The following is a 19183-nucleotide window of genomic DNA, read 5'->3' on the forward strand; positions in this document are numbered from 1 at the left end:
CTGCTGTTCTCGTGGGGCACACGAATTGCATTAGGAATTAATGATCCCAGGCTTAAGTGGAAAATTCAAGGACTGAAATAGATCAGGAGGGAGTGGTTTTTTCTAAAAATAACATAGTTCTTTAACATTTTTGCTGAAACTGCAGAGCAGCTTCTTTCCTAGAGTAAGCCAATGAAAATCACATTCTAGTTACACTGGGAATGATTAGCCATACATGATTGCCTTTCAGGATCACTGACATTTTCAATCACCTTTGACACAACCTTGTTCTTGTTCAGAGGGACTAGGTCTTGAGTAAGTGTGATGCTGATCTCAGCACTAATAGAATTCACAAACAATCTTTGCCTGAATCTTTGCTAGAATGTATTTTTATTCCTCTTGATGAAAAAGGCTTAACATTAAACATAGAACCTTAGTGCAATCAAGCTACAGTAGAGTGAAGGTATGCTGTGTTTTTGGTATTTTTCACTTGGGAGAACTGGAGGAGTACATAAATGTATGGTGTCTGTGATGGTAGGAAAGGCAAATTTAAATAACAAAGAATAAACAAGATGTTTTTGTTTCATAACCTCAGTTGATGGGGAGGTGGAGGTACATTGAACCATTCACGCCACAGCTGGAAAAGGCCAATATGTGATTGTATCAGCAGTGTGGATACATTTACTGACTACACACAGTCAATTAAGCTTGACCACCACGTTCAAGGTCACTGAAGCCACAGTCCTCAGCTGCTCCAGAGGATGGGCAGCAAACCTGCTGGAACCAGGAAGAGACAGGTACTGAGCTGGCCTTTCCCCCTGTGGGAGACCCTGAGGACACCCTCAGTGAGCCACAAGCAAATTTGAAATGTATCCTCAAGGAAGAGAATTTTTACTGAATTAACTGGCACAAATTGCCCCTCTCTACCTAATGCCAGGCACTTCATGCAGCCATAGTGGTTCCTGGCTTTGCCATTCTGGTCAACACTAAATATTTTTATTGGTACACAAGACTAGAAAGTGCATCTGACAGCACTCCTTGCTTAATATTGTTTTCCAGCCCAATTCTGTCACAATTCAAAATGTTAATTACAAAATCTAAGACTTCTAATTAAATTAAATCTCCAAATAATGAAGAACATTCTAAATCAGAACTTACCAGTCCCGTGGTACAGTGCTCACAGCCACAATTTTGCACCTCTGAAATTAATTTCTAGTAGAGATTCTCCTTCACACTGCTGCTGGAAATCTTCGTATCTTGTCTCAAGTCTTTCCATAACCACAGTTACTAGCTTCCTTTTATAAACAAATCCCTCATCAGCTGGCCCTTCTCTAAGAACACGGAAAGATCCGAGAGCATGCAATGACAGTACTGTTCCTCTTTTGTGCAGCTTTATATTTTTCATTGTTTATGGCCTTGAGACATTAGAAAAATCTGTGATAATATTTTATCTGAGTTTAGACAGTTATGAGTTAATTCATGAGACAGTCTCTGGTGATGGAGTCTTTCATTTATTACTCAGCTCTTGGATATTTGATTCTACAGCTCACCAGAAAAGACCTAGCCCACCTCAGCATGAAAAGCAGGATGCAGGCAAATACACTTCCAGCAGATGAGATCCATCAGGAAAAGTGATGTGACCCAGCTGTACTAGTCCAGCAAGACAAGAACATGTCCAATATCAAACAGACATATTAAAAAGATTCCTAATGTTATTTTCTTTCAACAATATAATGTAACATCATTACAAGAACATGCACAATTTGCAAAAAAAAAAAAAAATCACGTTTGTTGTTTCGTGTCATATTTAGAACATTTAAATTAAAATTGTCACTTAAAAATCCTATTCTCAGCAAATACAACAAATGTAATTTTTTTCAGCTTGAGGCAAAAATTGGTTGCAAAAGCAGTTAATGCAGCAACCACTCTAGATGCTACTACAAATTTGCTATCAATTGTTCTTAGCTGCACATGATTTTGAGGATCATGTCAGTACATGGTTAACAGACAATCATTTCTACTCCTCATTTCAGAGAAGACAAATTGATAGAAAATAAGACAGAAAGTACATCTGAAGCATTCCCAAAGTAGAAGCTGTCTTAGGGCTTGAGGGTTTGGGTTCAGCCTCCAGTGTGGGTACAGGCTCTGAACTTTCCCTGACTCTTCACTGAAATGGAGTTTTGTTTACTCCATTCAGCCTTGCTCCTGTATAAAAGGGCCTAATAACTTTTTAGTCACATGCTCTGCAATGAATGGATAATTGCGTCAACACAGCAAGAGCATGACTCACTAAGTGAGCAATATCCATTTTCAACAGGGAAAAAATATCAGTGTAGACCCACTTAATTGTTCCATGATACAATTTAGCACTGCTATAGCATGTATTAAATTAATTAAAAGACTTTCCTTCCCGTCAAAGGTATAATCAAGGCAATTTTCTTCCAAACATAATCAGAAAACTATGCAAGGAAAGCTTTGCAATATGAACTATTTTTTCATGTGGAAATTTAATTGATTTTCTCTAATTTTTCCCCTTTGGGATTCAAATGAAGCTTTACAGAAGTTGCTGCTCTTTTACATGTAATTGGTCCACTTGAACTTTTAGAGCTTACCTGAAACTAGGCCAGCAAAGTACTTCTTTTCTCCCCTTCTTCTGAGACATTGTATCAACAATCATTAAAAAAAAAATGCCTAGAGGTCACAGAAAACTCCAGAGTGCTAAAAACAATTAACATTTATAACAGAGAAATTTTACTGTGAGGTAGCAATCAGTTTCCTCTCCCGTTGAATACATCAGCAAACATCTTTCTGAATCTTAGTAATAGAGGGGTGGTTTGAAGAAACACACATTTTTTTGTTTCCAAAACACTTGGCACCAGAGGAAAAATTCTATCTGGAAAGGAAAGGTTGGGGAAGGTGAACTGAAAAACAAAATTGAACACTGTTACACCAACAAATAGTAATCAATCCAGATGCTGGTATTCTCCCCTAGTCATTCCTTCAGGGAGGGCAGGGTGAAGCAGGATTACATCGAAGCTTTTTGAAACAGAAAATAAATAAAAACTCCATGCTCCTCTGGGGAGTGTCTTGGTACGCTGCAGCTCCCAGAGAATTGGCAGCATTGTACAAGAGCCCAACTGAAAAAGACATGGGAGTGTCCATGTGTTTGCTGCGTTGATTCTGATAGAGCTAGACTGGAATGGCAGTACCAAGAGGAATTTGTAATGACCAAAAGACAATTTTGAAGCTGACAGACCTGAATTTTGCTCTGAATTATTCCAACCAGCAGCACCTCCCTGATTTGGGCAGAACAAATGCTTCACAAAAATACCAGCTTAGCCCAATATGCATCTATTCAAATTTACAGATGGTCAGCCAAAGGGTTTCAACAGCTTCTTCAGCTCTCAATATGGAGAAGATTCCCTTTTCCTACTGAAAAATGTAGCAATGCCATGGCTGGTTCTCTGTACCCTATATTATACTGATTGTAGTGTAGCAGCAGCTGAGGCCAATAAAGGCAAGGAGAGAAAACAGTAAAAGAAGAATGCCCTGCAAATATAGATTGGACAGACCTTTTGGATTCTGGGAAAAAAAAAAATAAACAAACTTCACTTATTCCAAAGTAAGATCAAATGTGATGTCATTTCTTCAGCAAAGAGCTCAAGGCCGAGCCATGAAGTCATGAACCAAAGATTACATATAGACACAGGTTTTCATGAAGCCCTGATGGGGTTGTGATCCAGCATTCCATTTCTAAATTCTAATCTAAGTTACCTTTTTAATAACATAAATAAAAAGGCCATCTCCTATCTTACTGTGCAATTTTAATGCAGTGAGACTGTTCGAAAAAAGCAGAATATTTAAATAATATATCATTGCTCGTTTTTGCAAATGCTGGCAGTGATGCTTCACAAATGGGCTGCCAGCCTGTGTACAAATCAAGAGTTGGTAGAGATGCTCCAGAACAAAAACAATCAGACTGAACCTGCTTCACTAAACTGAACCATCCTTTTTCCATTACAGGAATTGGAATTCAAGACAAAACAACCTTAACAAGCAAAATTCTTCAAACCTCAACCATTCACTCTCATGTACCTTAATCTTAGAGGAAAAATATTACTGAAATCCAGCTCCTGACGCACCACTGTGTCCCTATAGCACATTCTCCAATGTTTATTTCCAGATTTCTTTTAATTGACCTTAGCAAAACAGCTCCAGCAACTTCTCTTTGTGGTACTTGCAGAGTCTAGTGAATCTGAATTTCAGCATGATGTTTTTCCTAAATTTAACATTACTTAATTTTATTTCATTCTTAATTTCATCGCTTCAGAACACTCAAAGTCATGATTTTTTAGTATCATCTTTGAAGGATGTCCTTGATCTGTTGACTCTCAAGCAGTGAGTCAAAAGTATCAAAAAAATATACATTTCAAAAATTAAATTTTGGGAAGTATGGGATTACAAGCAAAGCCAGATAAACACTCATTAGCACACTTGTGAGCAGAGCCCAATCCTGTCAGCTGGGAAACGGTATCAGTTGGCAGCACCTTGTAAAACACACCCTGTAATGCATGCAACCCTATTTCCCTTGAAACAGTGGCCAGCTGAATTTGGTCAGCCTGTTTGCCAGCACCTTCATACTGGGGGGCTTGGGGGTGCAGTGGGGAGGGTGTTATTCAGCTGGCTTTTGACAACCAAGCTTCTCACACACACATTGCAAAAGAATCAAAAGCAAAACATCAAGCATCACATTCGGAGCACAAGCAACGTTTGGCTGCTCAGCCAACCCCTCTTCCCACTGCATCTCTTCTCCCTGCTGTCAGCAGAAGGATATCCACTGGGCCACTGGGGGTTTGTACAGTTTACATCACTAATGTTCATGAATGGAGACTAAATCCGTGGGATTCAGGCAATGTGTCACAACCTGAAGCAAAGAGCCTTAAACGGATCACAATTTTGTTGTGGAAAATGTTGTTCAGCCATTGAAAGCTGCCAGTATTTTTGGCAGTCTGGATTTTGAAATATATTAGTTAACAGAATCCTTGGTGAGCAGAGGAGACAAAGTGTAAGCAGCTGATTTAAACAAAGGCAATTTGGAATTAAACTTTCATCCAATAATAGGCTGACCATTATTTGTATTTTCCCGATTGTTTTGACAGCTTTGCAAATTCCAAGCATGAGCATGAAATGCTAACCATGCTTTGATGTTTCCTGGCCCACACACCAGCCTTCCATCTTTTTTACTTTAAAATTTATCCAGCAGGAAAGTAGCTCATTGGATTAATGTAGTGTCAACTTCTGGAAAGCTAGTAGCAAAACTGACATAGAAAAGACAAAATCAAATATAAGGAAAAGAGGATGAAAAATGCACTCCAGCATTTTTCTCTCAAACACCAAATGTACAATCTGCAGCAAATCTAAATGGCTGAATCAAGACTTTAGGTAATCAGTAGAATTTTTCCTCTTGCTAAGTTATTCTGAGGAGCATAAGCAAGATCATAAATGACACTTGCTTCTTTCTAAGAAACAGGCACATCATATTGCACCTTTCAAGTTCTTATACACCTGGACATAAAAGCAGATGGATTCAAGAAAACAGAGCTTACTCGCTACAAGTTCACACCTGCTCTTCAGAAACTGCCACAAGAATCCTCAACCACAACAGCCACAGAAGAACAAACTTTGCTGTAACATATGATAGAATGAGGCTAAAGCCTTAATTTATGGTGCCAGCACTGCCACAAAATATACTGAAGAATCTCACACAAATTTTAATCTCACTTTAATGGCTCAAGAGATAACTGTTGTATACCCACATGAATTACAAAATGTTTACACTAATTTTTCAGTTGGGCATTGAAAGGCTTTCAAGAATTGCATGAAGTCAACAGAATATTTTAGTATGGTTCACTCTCCAGAAAAATAACATTTTTCATTTAATTCTACTATCTTTAGAGTCCTTTTATCCACTATCTTCATACAGGGTGCATTATGCCAATTTTCACATTTCATTGGTTCTTTTTATATAGGCAGGTCTCTTACTGCTTTGGGTTTTTTAGTCCAGATCAGTACTATGTGCTTGCTAGAGAAATGTTTGATTAGTGATTTTTAAAGTTAAGCATCTATTTCCCCAATGTCTGGGAATATTCAGATCAAAGACAGCTTTGAATATAGAGTTTCTACAATCTGAAATTCAGTGTGAAGTTAGATTCAGGAATGTTCAGATCTATCTTTCCTCATTCTTTTGGAATGTTTATGTGGAGAGATGTACTGAACAAGATACCACAGAGTACATAAAATTTTAGATCATAAATCAGGGGAATTTTATTATCTGTCCTTTTTGGAAGTGCTGTAAATGAGACAAATATTTCTGCATTTTCATAAGGCATTAAAATTGATTTTCATTTTAACTGTGGGGCACTGCAATTGCAAATAAAGCAGCTTGTCTATAAAAATGACAGTACCTTTTAGCACTTGCTGTTCTTCTTAGAATCTTGTCACAGACAAGCACTAAAAACATTTTCAGTCTAATTTGCGGTATTTCACAGCCCATACACCTGCAACGCTGGCTTACAGTATCTTGCCAGCAAAACACAAGGTGCCACCAGCAATCACACACTCACCAAACTCCCCGTTTTTGAGTTGTTCTACAACTCAGCACCGTGGCAGAGAAAGCTGTGTGCCGTGTTTTCCCCAGGGATGAGCAGGCTCGGAGCGCCTGGGAGCGCTGTGTGTGCCCGGGATGGGCAGAGGCAGGCGGCTCCCAGCCGCGGGCCCGGCACAGATGCGGCCCCGGGCCCAGCTGGGCCAACCGACAGCTGCCACAAGAAAGCGCCGCGCGGTGGGAATGCCCGCGGCTGCCAGCAGCGCCGCCTCTGCGGGCAAGGAGCCCCTTCCCGAGGCCAGCGGAACCCTGAGCACGGCTCAGCCCCACTCGGGCCTTTGGAAAGGCAGGGGCTGAGCGGCAGCCCGGGACGGAGGGCAGCGAGCTGCCTGCTCAGCACGGCCCAGAAAGGGAACGGAGCCCAAGGGATCCCTGAGCCAAGCCTTGTCCTCGGGAGCTGCAGCAACACACATCTCCGCTGAGCAGGGGAGAACAGCCACGCTTGGCTGAAGTGTCCCGGAGTGTGCAGGGAGCCCCAGCACAAGGCTGTGCTTCACTTGCTTCGGTCGGTGTGACTGACCTGTCTCACAGTGTCCTCGCAGGGCTGTGAGCACCCAGACCCTGCTGGGACCGACATACTGCTGAGGCTCCTACGGAAAGTTCAAGGTAGAGGACAACAGGATATAAATCAGCCTGCTATCCAAGCAGACACTTTTGCACCAAATGTGTGTTTACCCACACTATGATGTAAATGAAGTTGCTGAGCAACCAGGAATTTGGTCCTATTTTTACTTCTGCATTTAGAGTAGCATCGCTAACTCAGAGTCTACCTTTATACAAATATGTATGTTTTCACAAAGGACATCAGATATTTCAAAAGCAATTCCAAGATAAAGCAAAGTCCACTTCCAATCCTTGTCAATATGCAGAGGGGAAAAAAACACATTAATGGAGATCAGAATCTTTAGTAGTTAGGTGTGTAAACAAGTTTCATGATTTGCACAGGACTTCAAAATATAGGAGATATTTTTGTTAAAGCAAAAAGCAACGTTCTAAGCACCCACAACTACAGAAACTTCAAAAGAACCTGTGTATTTGAACAGTTACAAGATATGTTTTTTACATTTCATTTGCATTGGCTCTTCATTTAAATCTTTTCCCATAATGATAATGGGTCTTATACATAACTATATATTCAGTGCAGTTAAATCAGGAATTGATTTGGCTCCATATTCTTTCAGCTAAGACTGTAAATACCAGACTCCTGTCTGCTCTGTATGAATACAAATGGCCTCAGTGGAGTTCTGCCAGCTTATAGCAGAGAAAATGAAGGCCAGAGGATCAGTCTTTTCCATAAGTGCAAGGATTTGCTCCCATGCCATCTTCTTCATAAGGTTCTGAGTTATCTGGTGGGTACTCTCCATACCAAAATTATTTTCCTTCAATGGCACTGTGTGTATACAAGTGTATACCAGGATACCTCTGGGCATTAATAGAAATATACCCATAACTGTCTGAGTCAGATTTGCCTGCATATCTTTTCATTTCTTCAGTCTTCATCTCATTCTTCCAAAACCATTATCTCAACAGATAATTACTCTTCCCTTCACAGTCATGAGAAGTGAACATTAACCCTGAACATTAGCAATATCCAAACTTTCACCTCAGTCAGCCAAGGAAACAACCCTTCCGTTTCCATCCCCAGAGGAAGAACTATTTTACACCACAGAAAACTCTAAGAGTTCCTAAAACAAATGGTCCCTCCTCATAACTGAGGATCCATCAAGACTGTGGAGAGAAACACTCAGCATCCTTCTGGCAACACCAAAGGCAGGCACAGGTTCAACACAGAGAAGCTCACTGACTGATAAGGATGCACATCTCTGCCGCACTTTGGACATCAATGAAATCATTAATACAAAGGGACTGGGGAGATGCATCACACAGCCGTCACCTCCCATGGGTTCACTCAATGTCACAGATTTGCAGTTCAAAATCATTGTCAGTGTGATAGGGAGAAAGCTGTTCCCTACTGCAGCAACCCCTAAGTCAATCCCAAGTAGCACTCCAAATTTCCTGCTCCATATGAGCGTTTTACCTTTAATTCTTTGGAAAAACAGCAAAAATGTTTAGAAAAGGCCATAAATAGAAAAGATTAATGTCCCTTGCCAACCCCTGCTGAAAATATTAAATATTAAACAGAATACAAGCTACCAAGAGGAAAAGATATATATTATTCAGACTTCAAACCACCTCACAAACACTAAAACAATTCCAGGTAACTAACTCCATGAGCAAGTATAAAATTTAACATGCACATAAAGTATGTTCTTAAAAATGACAACCTGGTAATGGCTAAGAGGAAAATATGCCTCCTCTGTGAAAGGTAATCAAATGAAAGGTACAAGCCAAAAACAACCACAGGGGCAGGCCAATAAAATGTCATGTACAGAAAATAGCCTATATTGCCTAATCTTCACTGTGATATTCATGCCTGTTAACAAAGAGTAAAAATCTAACTCCTGAGTGGTCTAAATGTAAGTGAATTATTCCCATTTCTCTGTGTAAGATGAATGTCACTAAAGAGTTCCAATTTTGTTGGGTATTCTGCAGCAAAGTGTTTCTTTATATCAAAGGAAACCATATAATGACTATACTGAATGACACTTATGGAGCATAGTAGGCACCCTGAACATTTGGTAAGAATCATCTGCTTATGAGAGAAGGAACTGAATGGCTGGATGTATCCCTAATGTACAGTGAAAAATTGATAATGAAATGAATAGAAAAGGCACTTAAGAGATTCCAGAGCTGATGTGGCCTGAAGAATATTATAAACCCCTCGACAAGTTTTCTCATCAACTCTACAGGCAATAGGATTCCCACAGGACTGATCTCTAGTTTGTGTGACTCATGCCTTTCTAAAAAAACCACACAGCAAGAAGCACCTAATTCACCATTCCACAAAGCCACAAATGTTCACCTTTATGGCTGATTCTCTGCCTGCAGGACAGCAAACCCTGTACAGAGAGGTCTCTCAGACAGAAGGCTCCTTACTTTATCTTTCCTATACATACATATGTTAATGAGGTTGTCTCCCTTATTTTTCTGTTGAGGCTTTCAAAGGCTGACCTTGCTACCACTATGCAGCACTTCTCCATTTCTTTCTCACAGATTTGTTATGGAGCTCTTCCAGAACTTACTTCTTATCCTTCTGATTTATACACATTATCTGTATCCTTCAGAAGAAGATGAATTAATAATCAGATCTGCTCAGAAATGTTTAACTTCAGGATTTCAGTGGAAAACTCCAGTTGGATCTAAACCATTTAATTTAAAATATCTTGGGTCCAACAAAACCGTTTATTGAATTAAAATAAATTCACATATAAAAAAGCATCAGAAAACCCAGCAGAATTGCTACACAGCCAATTACATTTTAAAAAACATTTTAACTACAGCACAGGCATTTTTTTGAGTGTGGGTGTTAAAAAAATTCTCATTACCTTCTACAAGCAAGGTCCTGTACAAACCAGTTTTTCTATAGGACATACTTGTAATTTTGTATCAGTCTCCTTAAATATCTTCTGTGAGAGCTCTTTCTTTTCTGATGGTTTGTTTTTGGTTTTTTTTTTTTTCAAATCTCACTCTTAAATTATATCCCCTAATCAAAGTAAATACCATTCCTCTAAACCAATGCTAGTCGGATTTCAGTGGAGCATGATTATGGCTTACAAAATCACTAATCCTGAAAGTCTCCTTCGGAACATCAGAAGACCTTCCTTTGCCTTTATAAATTACTGACAATGAAGCAGCCAACCAGCCACAGAAAATTCACCCACAACCTTTACACAAACCTATGGTTTGGTGCCCTGTCAGGCTGCTCAGGCAGATAAATTAGCATTTATCATGCTAATCACCCACTTCAGAAATAATAGAGAGAGGTCAAGGACAAAATGTTGGTCAGCAAGGTTTAGTGAATGCAGTTACACCAGAAAACGACCAAAAATGCAATGCAGCATTGTGATGTTAAACCAAACCTCAACGGCAAAGCTTCTACAGTTACTGAAAACAAAAGATTCTGAACTCTCAGAGAAGGAGTACGTAATACCTTGTATCAGAGGTGCACTCTCTTCTCTCCCATCCATATAGCTGACTTTTTACTCAACTCCAGGTTTCTATATTTCAGTGATGCAGAGTGTAAGCTATAAGCTGTTATTTGGAATCATCTCCTGTGAAAAAATCTAAAATCTGACAGCCTTTCAATGCCAATTCCTTTAATGGATGAGATTGCTATTTTTTCCTCTGTGTGGAAGGTGGGGGGGGGTGGTTTGAGCAGTTACTGTTTTAATTTTAGGAGTTGTACCACATCAATCTTGATCAACACAAGACGTTTGTTGGAAACAGAAATATTTATTTTTTCAGAACTGAAGTAACTCAAAAGACAGAGAAAAAAAATATTCCCAGATTTATTCACTCACATATCTCTATACATTTAAAGAGCTCATAGACTAATTTGTCAGCTGTTAAAAAGCTCTTAATTGCATTACTAAAAGAACGAGGTAAAAGGCAGCTTTAGGAGCAACTTTGTACTACTCAGGAACCAAATCAGTACCAGATATAAGCACGAGTAGCCACGATGTTATTCTGAATTCCACCAGCTTGTTTTGCTCCTATGGAGAAGTCACTCCAGCACACCTACCCTGAGCCAGTGCAGGATCCAAGGCACCTTGACAGAATAATGACAAATCTCAGGGATGCCATTCACTGGCCACACAGATAAGAGCACTAAATAAGGGTACAACAAGGAGCTACATTCATCCCATGAAAAGGTCATTCCAACAGCCCTGCACACAACACCTTCGACTCAGTCTTCAGCTGGTGCTGATTTGACATCTGTACCACTTTTCTGTTCAGACAACTCTGTAAGGGCCTTCAGCTCAGCTTCAGAGAACTTAGGGGTCAGTGCCACATTGTCATAATCAAATTCTTCATCAAGGGAGAATGGCTGAACATCATCGCCCAGTAGCTGTAATGAGGAAAAACAGACACATAATATTGCTGAAGGTGATAATAAGGAAGCTCAAAAATAAACTTCTAATTAATATTTAATTAAACTATTTTTTTTCTGACTCTAACACTCTCAGCTGATTAAGCTCTTTTTAAGTAAAAGAATAAATTCAATTATTCAATTTGACCTAATTTAAGCCATTTAATGTGCCCCATTTGTACTGTACTGTATCTGAATGAATATCATTAACTAATTTTGCTCAAGGCAAGGAATCTAAAAGCCTCCCCTTGCACACATCTATTATATTTCTGCCACTTGCAGCAGCAAGGCTGGGGGGATATGGACATGTTATATGCAGCTATGTTAAATTTCAAAGACAAATTCCATATTGTCAAAATTTGGGTTAGTATTACATAAAGCTGCAGCACACATGCATCTGATACTAATGTAACATGCTTCCCAGAACACAGTTTCAGTGAAGGAAAGGCCTGCAATGAGCAAAATGACACCTAATCAATTTTCAGACTCCAATAATTTTTCCACCATCTCAGAGATATGTGAGTTTGCATTTCTTGCATGGTGAACATAAGAATCTTACTGCATTTGCCAATATGTGCTTTGTTGACATACTGTATTGCATTTCTGCATTGCTCTGATTGAAATATCTTAGAATAAACACTCTGCCTATGAAATAAAACAACGAAAACAAATAACTATGGCAGGCTCCATGCTGATAAGAAACTGCAGGGGGCCATGACAAGAAAGGTTTATGCTAAGCAGTTACATAAAATGAATTCCAGGGCAACACAGGAGACACATCTTCAGTATTAAAACTATGTAGGAATGCTCCTTATCCCTTGAGAAGCTAATATAAATCGTCTAGAAATATATTTCAAAGATTTAAGTACTTCAGCACCAAATAAGCAAAATATTTAAACACATGCTTATTTTTTCAAGCTTTTGACAAGTCCTCAATGAATCCCGTGACTACTGATATATATGAAATTAAGAATACACATGTACTTTCTGAAAAGCAGGAAGAACACTCAGCATCCCATGATCGCTGCTCAGTTTAGAAGGCACAATCCTGCACAATTTGATGTGACATTTTGGTAAGAAGAAGCATTGACACAGTTAATGCCATCTAATAAGTCAGAGAATTGGTAGCTGGATTCCTCTCTGGTGGCCGAGTACTTGACAGACATGGCAGAAAGCATCTGGGCAGTATCTATATTCTTTCTTAATAAACTGTAATTTGCATGAATAATCAGGAAACAGTTTTTCTGGGGTTATATAACTCTATTAATCATCTCTACTGCTCAGTTTTCTAGGGATCTGGCTTACATGCTGGAGCTGCCAAATAATCCTGGATACAGATGAGTGGACCATGGGCATTTATAAATGGGGAGAACTTTGTAGATAGAGTTGGTCTAGAAAGCACTATTTATTCTGCACACAAAGATTATCTTGCTCATGTCCATAGACTAGCTAAACCATCAGTAAATTTTATAAATAGCCCACTTGAAAGATGTTAACAGGAGACAAAGCCTGCACACAAACTCTCATTCCCATTAGAGATAAAGCCAACTCCTTGACCTCCTCAGCATATTCATGTTCATTTTCATCTTTTCCACAACCAAAGCCTTGTAGAATTCCTCATCAGTAAGATTACCAGCAACTGTGTAACAAATGGTAGCAGCAACCAGGGTTCTACTACCTGTCTTTCATTTGCAGAAATCCAAAGCACTTTTCTAAAATACAATACAAGGAATGAATATTTTTCAGTTATTTTGGTTGTAACAATATTTTTTTACAATCTTGTGCTAGTTTTGGCTGGAGTATAATTAATTTCCTTCATAGTGGCTGGTATGGGGGTCTGGTGTTTTGGATTTGTGCTGAGCACAGGGTTGATAATGCAGAGATGATTTGTTATTGCTGAGCAGGGCTCACTCAGAGCCAAGGCATTTTCTGCTTTCCATGCTGCCATGGTGGGGAGGGAGCTGGGGGTGCAGGGGAGGAGACACAGCTGGCACAGGTGACCCCAGCTGACCAAAGGGACATTCCACACCACGTGTGTGTGGAATCATCAGTGCATAAAGTGGGAGGAAGAAGGAGAAAAGGGGAGTTTGAGGGATGTCCTTTGTCTACCCAAGTGACTGTCACACGTGGTGGGGCCCTGCTCTCCTGGAGGTGGCGGAGCACCAGCCATGGGAAGCAATGAATTAACTCCTTTGCTTGCGTGTGAGGCTTTTACTTTCCCTATTAAACTGTCTTTATCTCAACCTGTGAGTTTTTCAGTTTACCCTTGTGATTCACTCCCAGCCCTGCTGGTGGAGAGCAAGTGAGTGGCCGTGGGGCTTGGTGTCTGCCAGGGATAAACCATGACACACATCTAAGGCAACTGAGCTAAGAGTTCAAACTACAGTAAGCCTTTATAGGAATTTTACAAAAGCAAATCTATTTTCCCCTGCCAAAAGAAAGTATACACATCCACTCTGACCTTGTCTTGGCATTCATGTCATTCCAGGAACATTTTATGCAGACACAGCATAATACTGGAAAAACTTTTGTTTACAAAACTTGACCCCACAATGCTAACTGAAATAAGATGCCAAAATGAAACATACCCCACTTCACTCTGTTAACAATTTCTCTGTTACCCACTCATTGCACATTTGAAAAGTTTATTCACACTGCATATTTATCAGTGTGCTTCATCTCTCAAATGAATACTCAAATTAGGGATTCCTTTTTTCTTCTTGTTCCATGAAGCCATTGACTTCAAACTTCGATGAAGACAAGCAATCTAAAACTTATAAACTGCAAACTGCAATTTTGTTCTGTGTCAAAAGGAAGACATTTTACAACAGAACACTGAATTCTCTGAGCTGATCAAGTTATTACCTTGTTATTTTTGCCTAAGGAACTGAGAGAAATATGTGAATTTCAGGTGTCTAATTTAACATCTAATTGAAATCTTTTTGAGAGGTCTCTGGGAATAGACTCCTGCTCTATTAGAAAACTGCCAGTTTGCTTAAGATTGCTTCTGTGATTTACTCTCTGAAGAAAAAAATCACTTTCATTTACAGTTCCTGCATATCCAAATTAAAGGAAGGAAAGAATTTAATATTCCTATTAACTGAAATATTTTGCTAGAGGTTGTTTTACCAAGTAACATTGTAAATAAAATACCTTGAAGTTGACATTTGCAGAAGTCTATTAATAATTGGCAACTCAGTTCTTTTATTAATCTGTGAGGAGTTAAACTTAACTGAACAGCTTGTCTCTGTCCTTCTAAAACTTGTATTTCTATGAAATTATGGCACTCTGTGATTCACTTGTTCAAATTATGTAAAGCTTGCACGTACACTCACCAGTGATTTCATTGCATGCTCAAGGGAAAACTTACTGGTTCACTAACAATAAATAAATAAAAAAAAGAAGTGGGGGGAAGGCATATATGCTATGATCTCATATAAGCTTAGTACAGCCTGGAGTACCTGGGAGAAAAAAAGCTTGTTTGAGCTTGGGGCACCAGACTAGAAGTCAATAAATCTTGGCCAATTTTCCACTTCTGCTTCATCATTCTGGACAAGTCATTCAATCTCTGTGTCTTTACTGGCCTCTGAGAAGATATAACTCTTCCATCTTCTTTGATTTAGTCAATCCTGTCTTTAAGTTCTACCGTGCTCCTGTTGCATTTATGCATAGCACGTAGCAGAAACAAACCTTAGCTGAGGCCGAGCAGTAAAACTTTAACCAATGGAACTCAGTGGAAGTTGTATTTTAGGGAATAAAAACTGCCATGCCACAGATTAAGATAAAATGACAGACATGCTAAGTACTTTTTTGAATGCTCAAACTACAAACAAATAAAGAAGGGCAGATTTCTTCTTTCTTAATCCCAGCCATACAAAACTTAGGTTTCTAGACTAAGGTAGTCAATTAGCCAAAAATAGTCCAGGCCAAGCTTGTGGATGGAAATATATTACATTTTGCAACAAATTCCTACAGCAAGGGGGATTAATCACTTTCTGCAGTTGCTTATTTCTGTCTCTTGGTGACTGGAAGACTAAAACTACATTTAAAACTGAAGTTAGGTGAGATGAATCCCACTTTGAATGCATAATTGTAGCAAGTGGATGAAAACTATGCAACTGCACTCATGTGTACCCAGAGAAGGAAATAAGAATTAATTAAGACACAAGGAAGCAGGAATTGAGACATAAAAATACATAAAGATATTAATAAAAATCCATATCTTATATGGAAAAATATATTAAGTAGAAATAAAGGAGAAAATAAATTTCTGGGTATGAGAGGGAAATGTTCTGTGATGATGTACTTCAAGGACATAATGAATGCTGGTTCAATTTGCAGTGGCCTGTGGGAGGTCATGTATGCTCCACTGTTGAACTGAAATCCTGAAATACATTTATGTCTAAAGGGAGGAAAGAAAGATGAAGCAACACTGGTGGACCATACAAATAATTTGCTGTGTCATTCACTAAGCCACTTCCTAACAACTTTTGACAGAAAAATATTTTCAGGGAGACAAGATGTTCTTTAACAATTATCCAAGTTATAAACTGGGTCTTAGCTGAGCTTCTTTTTTTAAACTTTCCCTAGCAATATGTTGAGAGATACACAATTTACCCTAAAGTGCCTCACAAGTGTTTCCATAGCATAGACATCTCTCATCCTGTTATTTTTCATACAGAATGGTCTTCCATTCTAAGAAAACCAATTAGGCAGCCACATTATGTTGCCCTTCCCTAACAGATTTGTTTTGATGGACAGAGAACAGTCTCATTTTAAAGCAGAGATGTCTGCAGGGAAAATCTTTTTCTCTTTCTAAACTAGTCCTGCCATAAGCAATGCAAGACTTAATTTTCAAGGCAATGACAATTTGAAGCACTGAGGGACTTTAAAATGGACCTGTTCAGTCTTGACGGTTCTAAAAATCAGGCCACAGTTATATTATCTAAATGAAGGCAAAAATATGTTTATAATTTAGGGGAAAGGCTGCCTTCGTTTTAAGTAGCCTGGCACCAACCAAATGGTTGTGGAAATTGTCTTTCTTCTTGAAAAATGCAGCAACTCATAGCCAATGTAATAATACTCAGTTTCTTTCATAACCCAAATTTCCCTCAAATGAAAATGAATTTTGCATGCAGTCGGATCTTTATCTATTTTTCATGAACTATAGTTTAAAGAATCATATGCAGTCCTTTATGAACACTGCAGGCTGCTACAACCCTCCATTTTCTCTACAGAAGTTATGAAATAAGAAAGTTATAAAGCCTCATTCTAGTTTTTTTGGGTGTTATTTTGTGTCCAATGGATATATCTAAAGGCAAAACCTTGAATTATGTCAATCCTTAGGGAAAAGAGTGAGTATTTTTATTCACAGAATGGTAGGTATTAAAGCTTGAAAGGTCATTTTAGAGCGTCTACTTTTTCCCAAAGCAGACTTGTTCCTTATAGTAAAGAGTTTATTGCAAGGAACTAAACACAACTGAGCCCAGGAAAGGAGGCACCATATGCAGCGCTGTAACACCAAACCTTCATTGGTCACGCGTCATTTATAAACTTGATTTAAGCCTCATGGGAGCATCAATAACCATATGAAGCTATCAAAACTGGCCCACTTTAGCTGGAAGCTAACTTCAGCTTCTATTGCAATGATCAGGCAGGGGAAAAGAGCAATGAGGAATTCTCTGCAATAGAAACACCCCCAAAGTTAATGCTCACGCTGACTGTTTGGATCGGAAGCTTAATGACTTAAAATAAGCCTGTGAGCAATCCACACCTTCTGTTGCAGTTTGAGAAGAACTGAATTTCTGAAGGAAGACAGCAATTCTAAATTAGTCTGCACTGACTGTGTCTGATTAAAAGGCTCAGAGGCCATAAAGCTAACCTCTCCACACCAGACCCTGACAATGCAGTTTCTCAGCAGCATCTTGCTACTACTCAGTTCCAAGGGACCAGATCTTAATTCTGACCACAATATATTCCAAAATCTTATTTTTTCTTTTAAGTGTCATATTCAAGGGATCATTTCCTACCTCCCTGCTGCAAAAACTGGCTCCTATATTAAGCCAATGAGTATGCCATAAGATCATGAGATCACTGGAAAATTAAATGGTCCATCATTCTACATAAGCAAGGGTAGCTAAAAGGCTTAAAGGGCAAAGGCTTACTTGAATATTCTGTGAGTTACACAAATTAAATATTAAAAAGCCCACATACCACTTGAAGTATTGAAGTGCACATTTTGAAAATGTAAGATTATATAGCAGCAGTGTGCAAGATAAAATAGTGTTTATTTCAATTCTTAACATATTTAAGAATTCATTATTCATTTAAAAATTAATAATATGCCTTTTTAACTCACTGCAGTTTCACATACTACATCTACATCCCTCTGTTCTTGTGGAAATAACAGTAGAAGCCAACAGGAAAAATAAAATACCCCAAACCCCCAAAGTCTGAATGAATACATCTGACCTCATACCTCTTGGGCTTTGCTTTCTGATGGCTGGGGAACTGACCAGGCTCTGAACTTCGGCTGAATAGGCTTATCAAAGAAGGGTGGACAGCAACTCACTGTCTCTTCCACCTCTCCAGGAAGAACTAATGACCCTGCTGAATAAAAAGGAGTCAACATTAACCTTCCACTAGATGCATAAATTAGCAAAATCCTGCTAGAATCCTTTAGTGCTCAGACATGGGCAGTAGCTTGTTAGTCAGAGTGTGATGCAGTTATTGTTGCATAAGCTATCATTAAAACAGAGCCACGCAGTCCTGAGCTAAAATCTAGGTAGTAATACTGAACTAAGGAAAAATCAAACTTGTCTGAAAACAGATAGGTAGCTCTTCTTTCCTAAGGGTGCTGAATTAAAATCTGGATGCAGATGCTCTTAAACTCAGAGAGCACCTGATATTACATTCCTTTCAGAACAAAGATGAAGGTCCTCAGCAGAGACATCTGCAGTAGAAGTTATAAAACACATTGTCTGCCACTGATGAGCTGAGCAGGGTCATTCATTTCTCTTTAGCTAGAGCTTCACCACCTGTACATTGGGCATAAAGAATCATTGTAAAGCATCTTAGTATGCTTCTCACAGAACATTAAGTAAAAATACTGGTAGAACTACTAATATTCCCCACTGCAGTGCCAGATGACTCTCTTGTCTAAGGGTATTTCACAGATGTTTGTTTCTCCCTGAGCTTTCCAAAAAGAGGTACTTGAGAGGACTTCCCCCTATCTGGGATGGAGTGACATGTAACCTTTCCATACAGGCAGGATTTGTTCCACAGTTCACAAATTAACAGCTTTTCTGAATCACTTTTCTTTTGCAAATTTCAGCAAAACATTCATACCAGGACCAGTGGGTTTGCATTCTGTGACAGATCAGAAGGATATGCCTTAGGTTTAGAAATATCTTCTAACATGAATCAATCTCAGCTCTGCCACAGCACAGATGTGTCCATCATGTCTCAGTAATGTTTTTATGAAAGAACTTAAGGGGACCATATGTCTTGCAATTTAGTCAAAGGATTATGTAAATCTACCTACTATTTTT

General features: G+C 38.9%; 1 protein-coding gene across 6 annotated transcripts in view; it reads right to left on the minus strand.

The window, feature by feature from the left end:
* Positions 1 to 10976: 10976 nt before the first annotated feature.
* Positions 10977 to 19183, minus strand: part of IFTAP (intraflagellar transport associated protein) — a 39061-nt gene continuing 30854 nt past the window's right edge. For 5 of the 6 annotated variants that reach the window (XM_064715331.1, XM_064715332.1, XM_064715335.1 and 2 more), the window contains exons 6-7: positions 18112 to 18242; positions 10977 to 11612 (exon numbers count right to left, since the gene is read on the minus strand). In XM_064715331.1, the coding sequence (XP_064571401.1) occupies positions 11451 to 11612; positions 18112 to 18242 (293 nt within the window). In that variant the 3' untranslated portion in view covers positions 10977 to 11450. The remainder of the gene's footprint in view (positions 11613 to 18111; positions 18243 to 19183) is intronic. The other variant, XM_064715336.1, reaches the window with a different exon arrangement.

The sequence above is a fragment of the Zonotrichia leucophrys genome, chromosome 5 (genome assembly GCF_028769735.1).
Source record: "Zonotrichia leucophrys gambelii isolate GWCS_2022_RI chromosome 5, RI_Zleu_2.0, whole genome shotgun sequence".
Lineage (NCBI taxonomy): Eukaryota > Metazoa > Chordata > Aves > Passeriformes > Passerellidae > Zonotrichia > Zonotrichia leucophrys.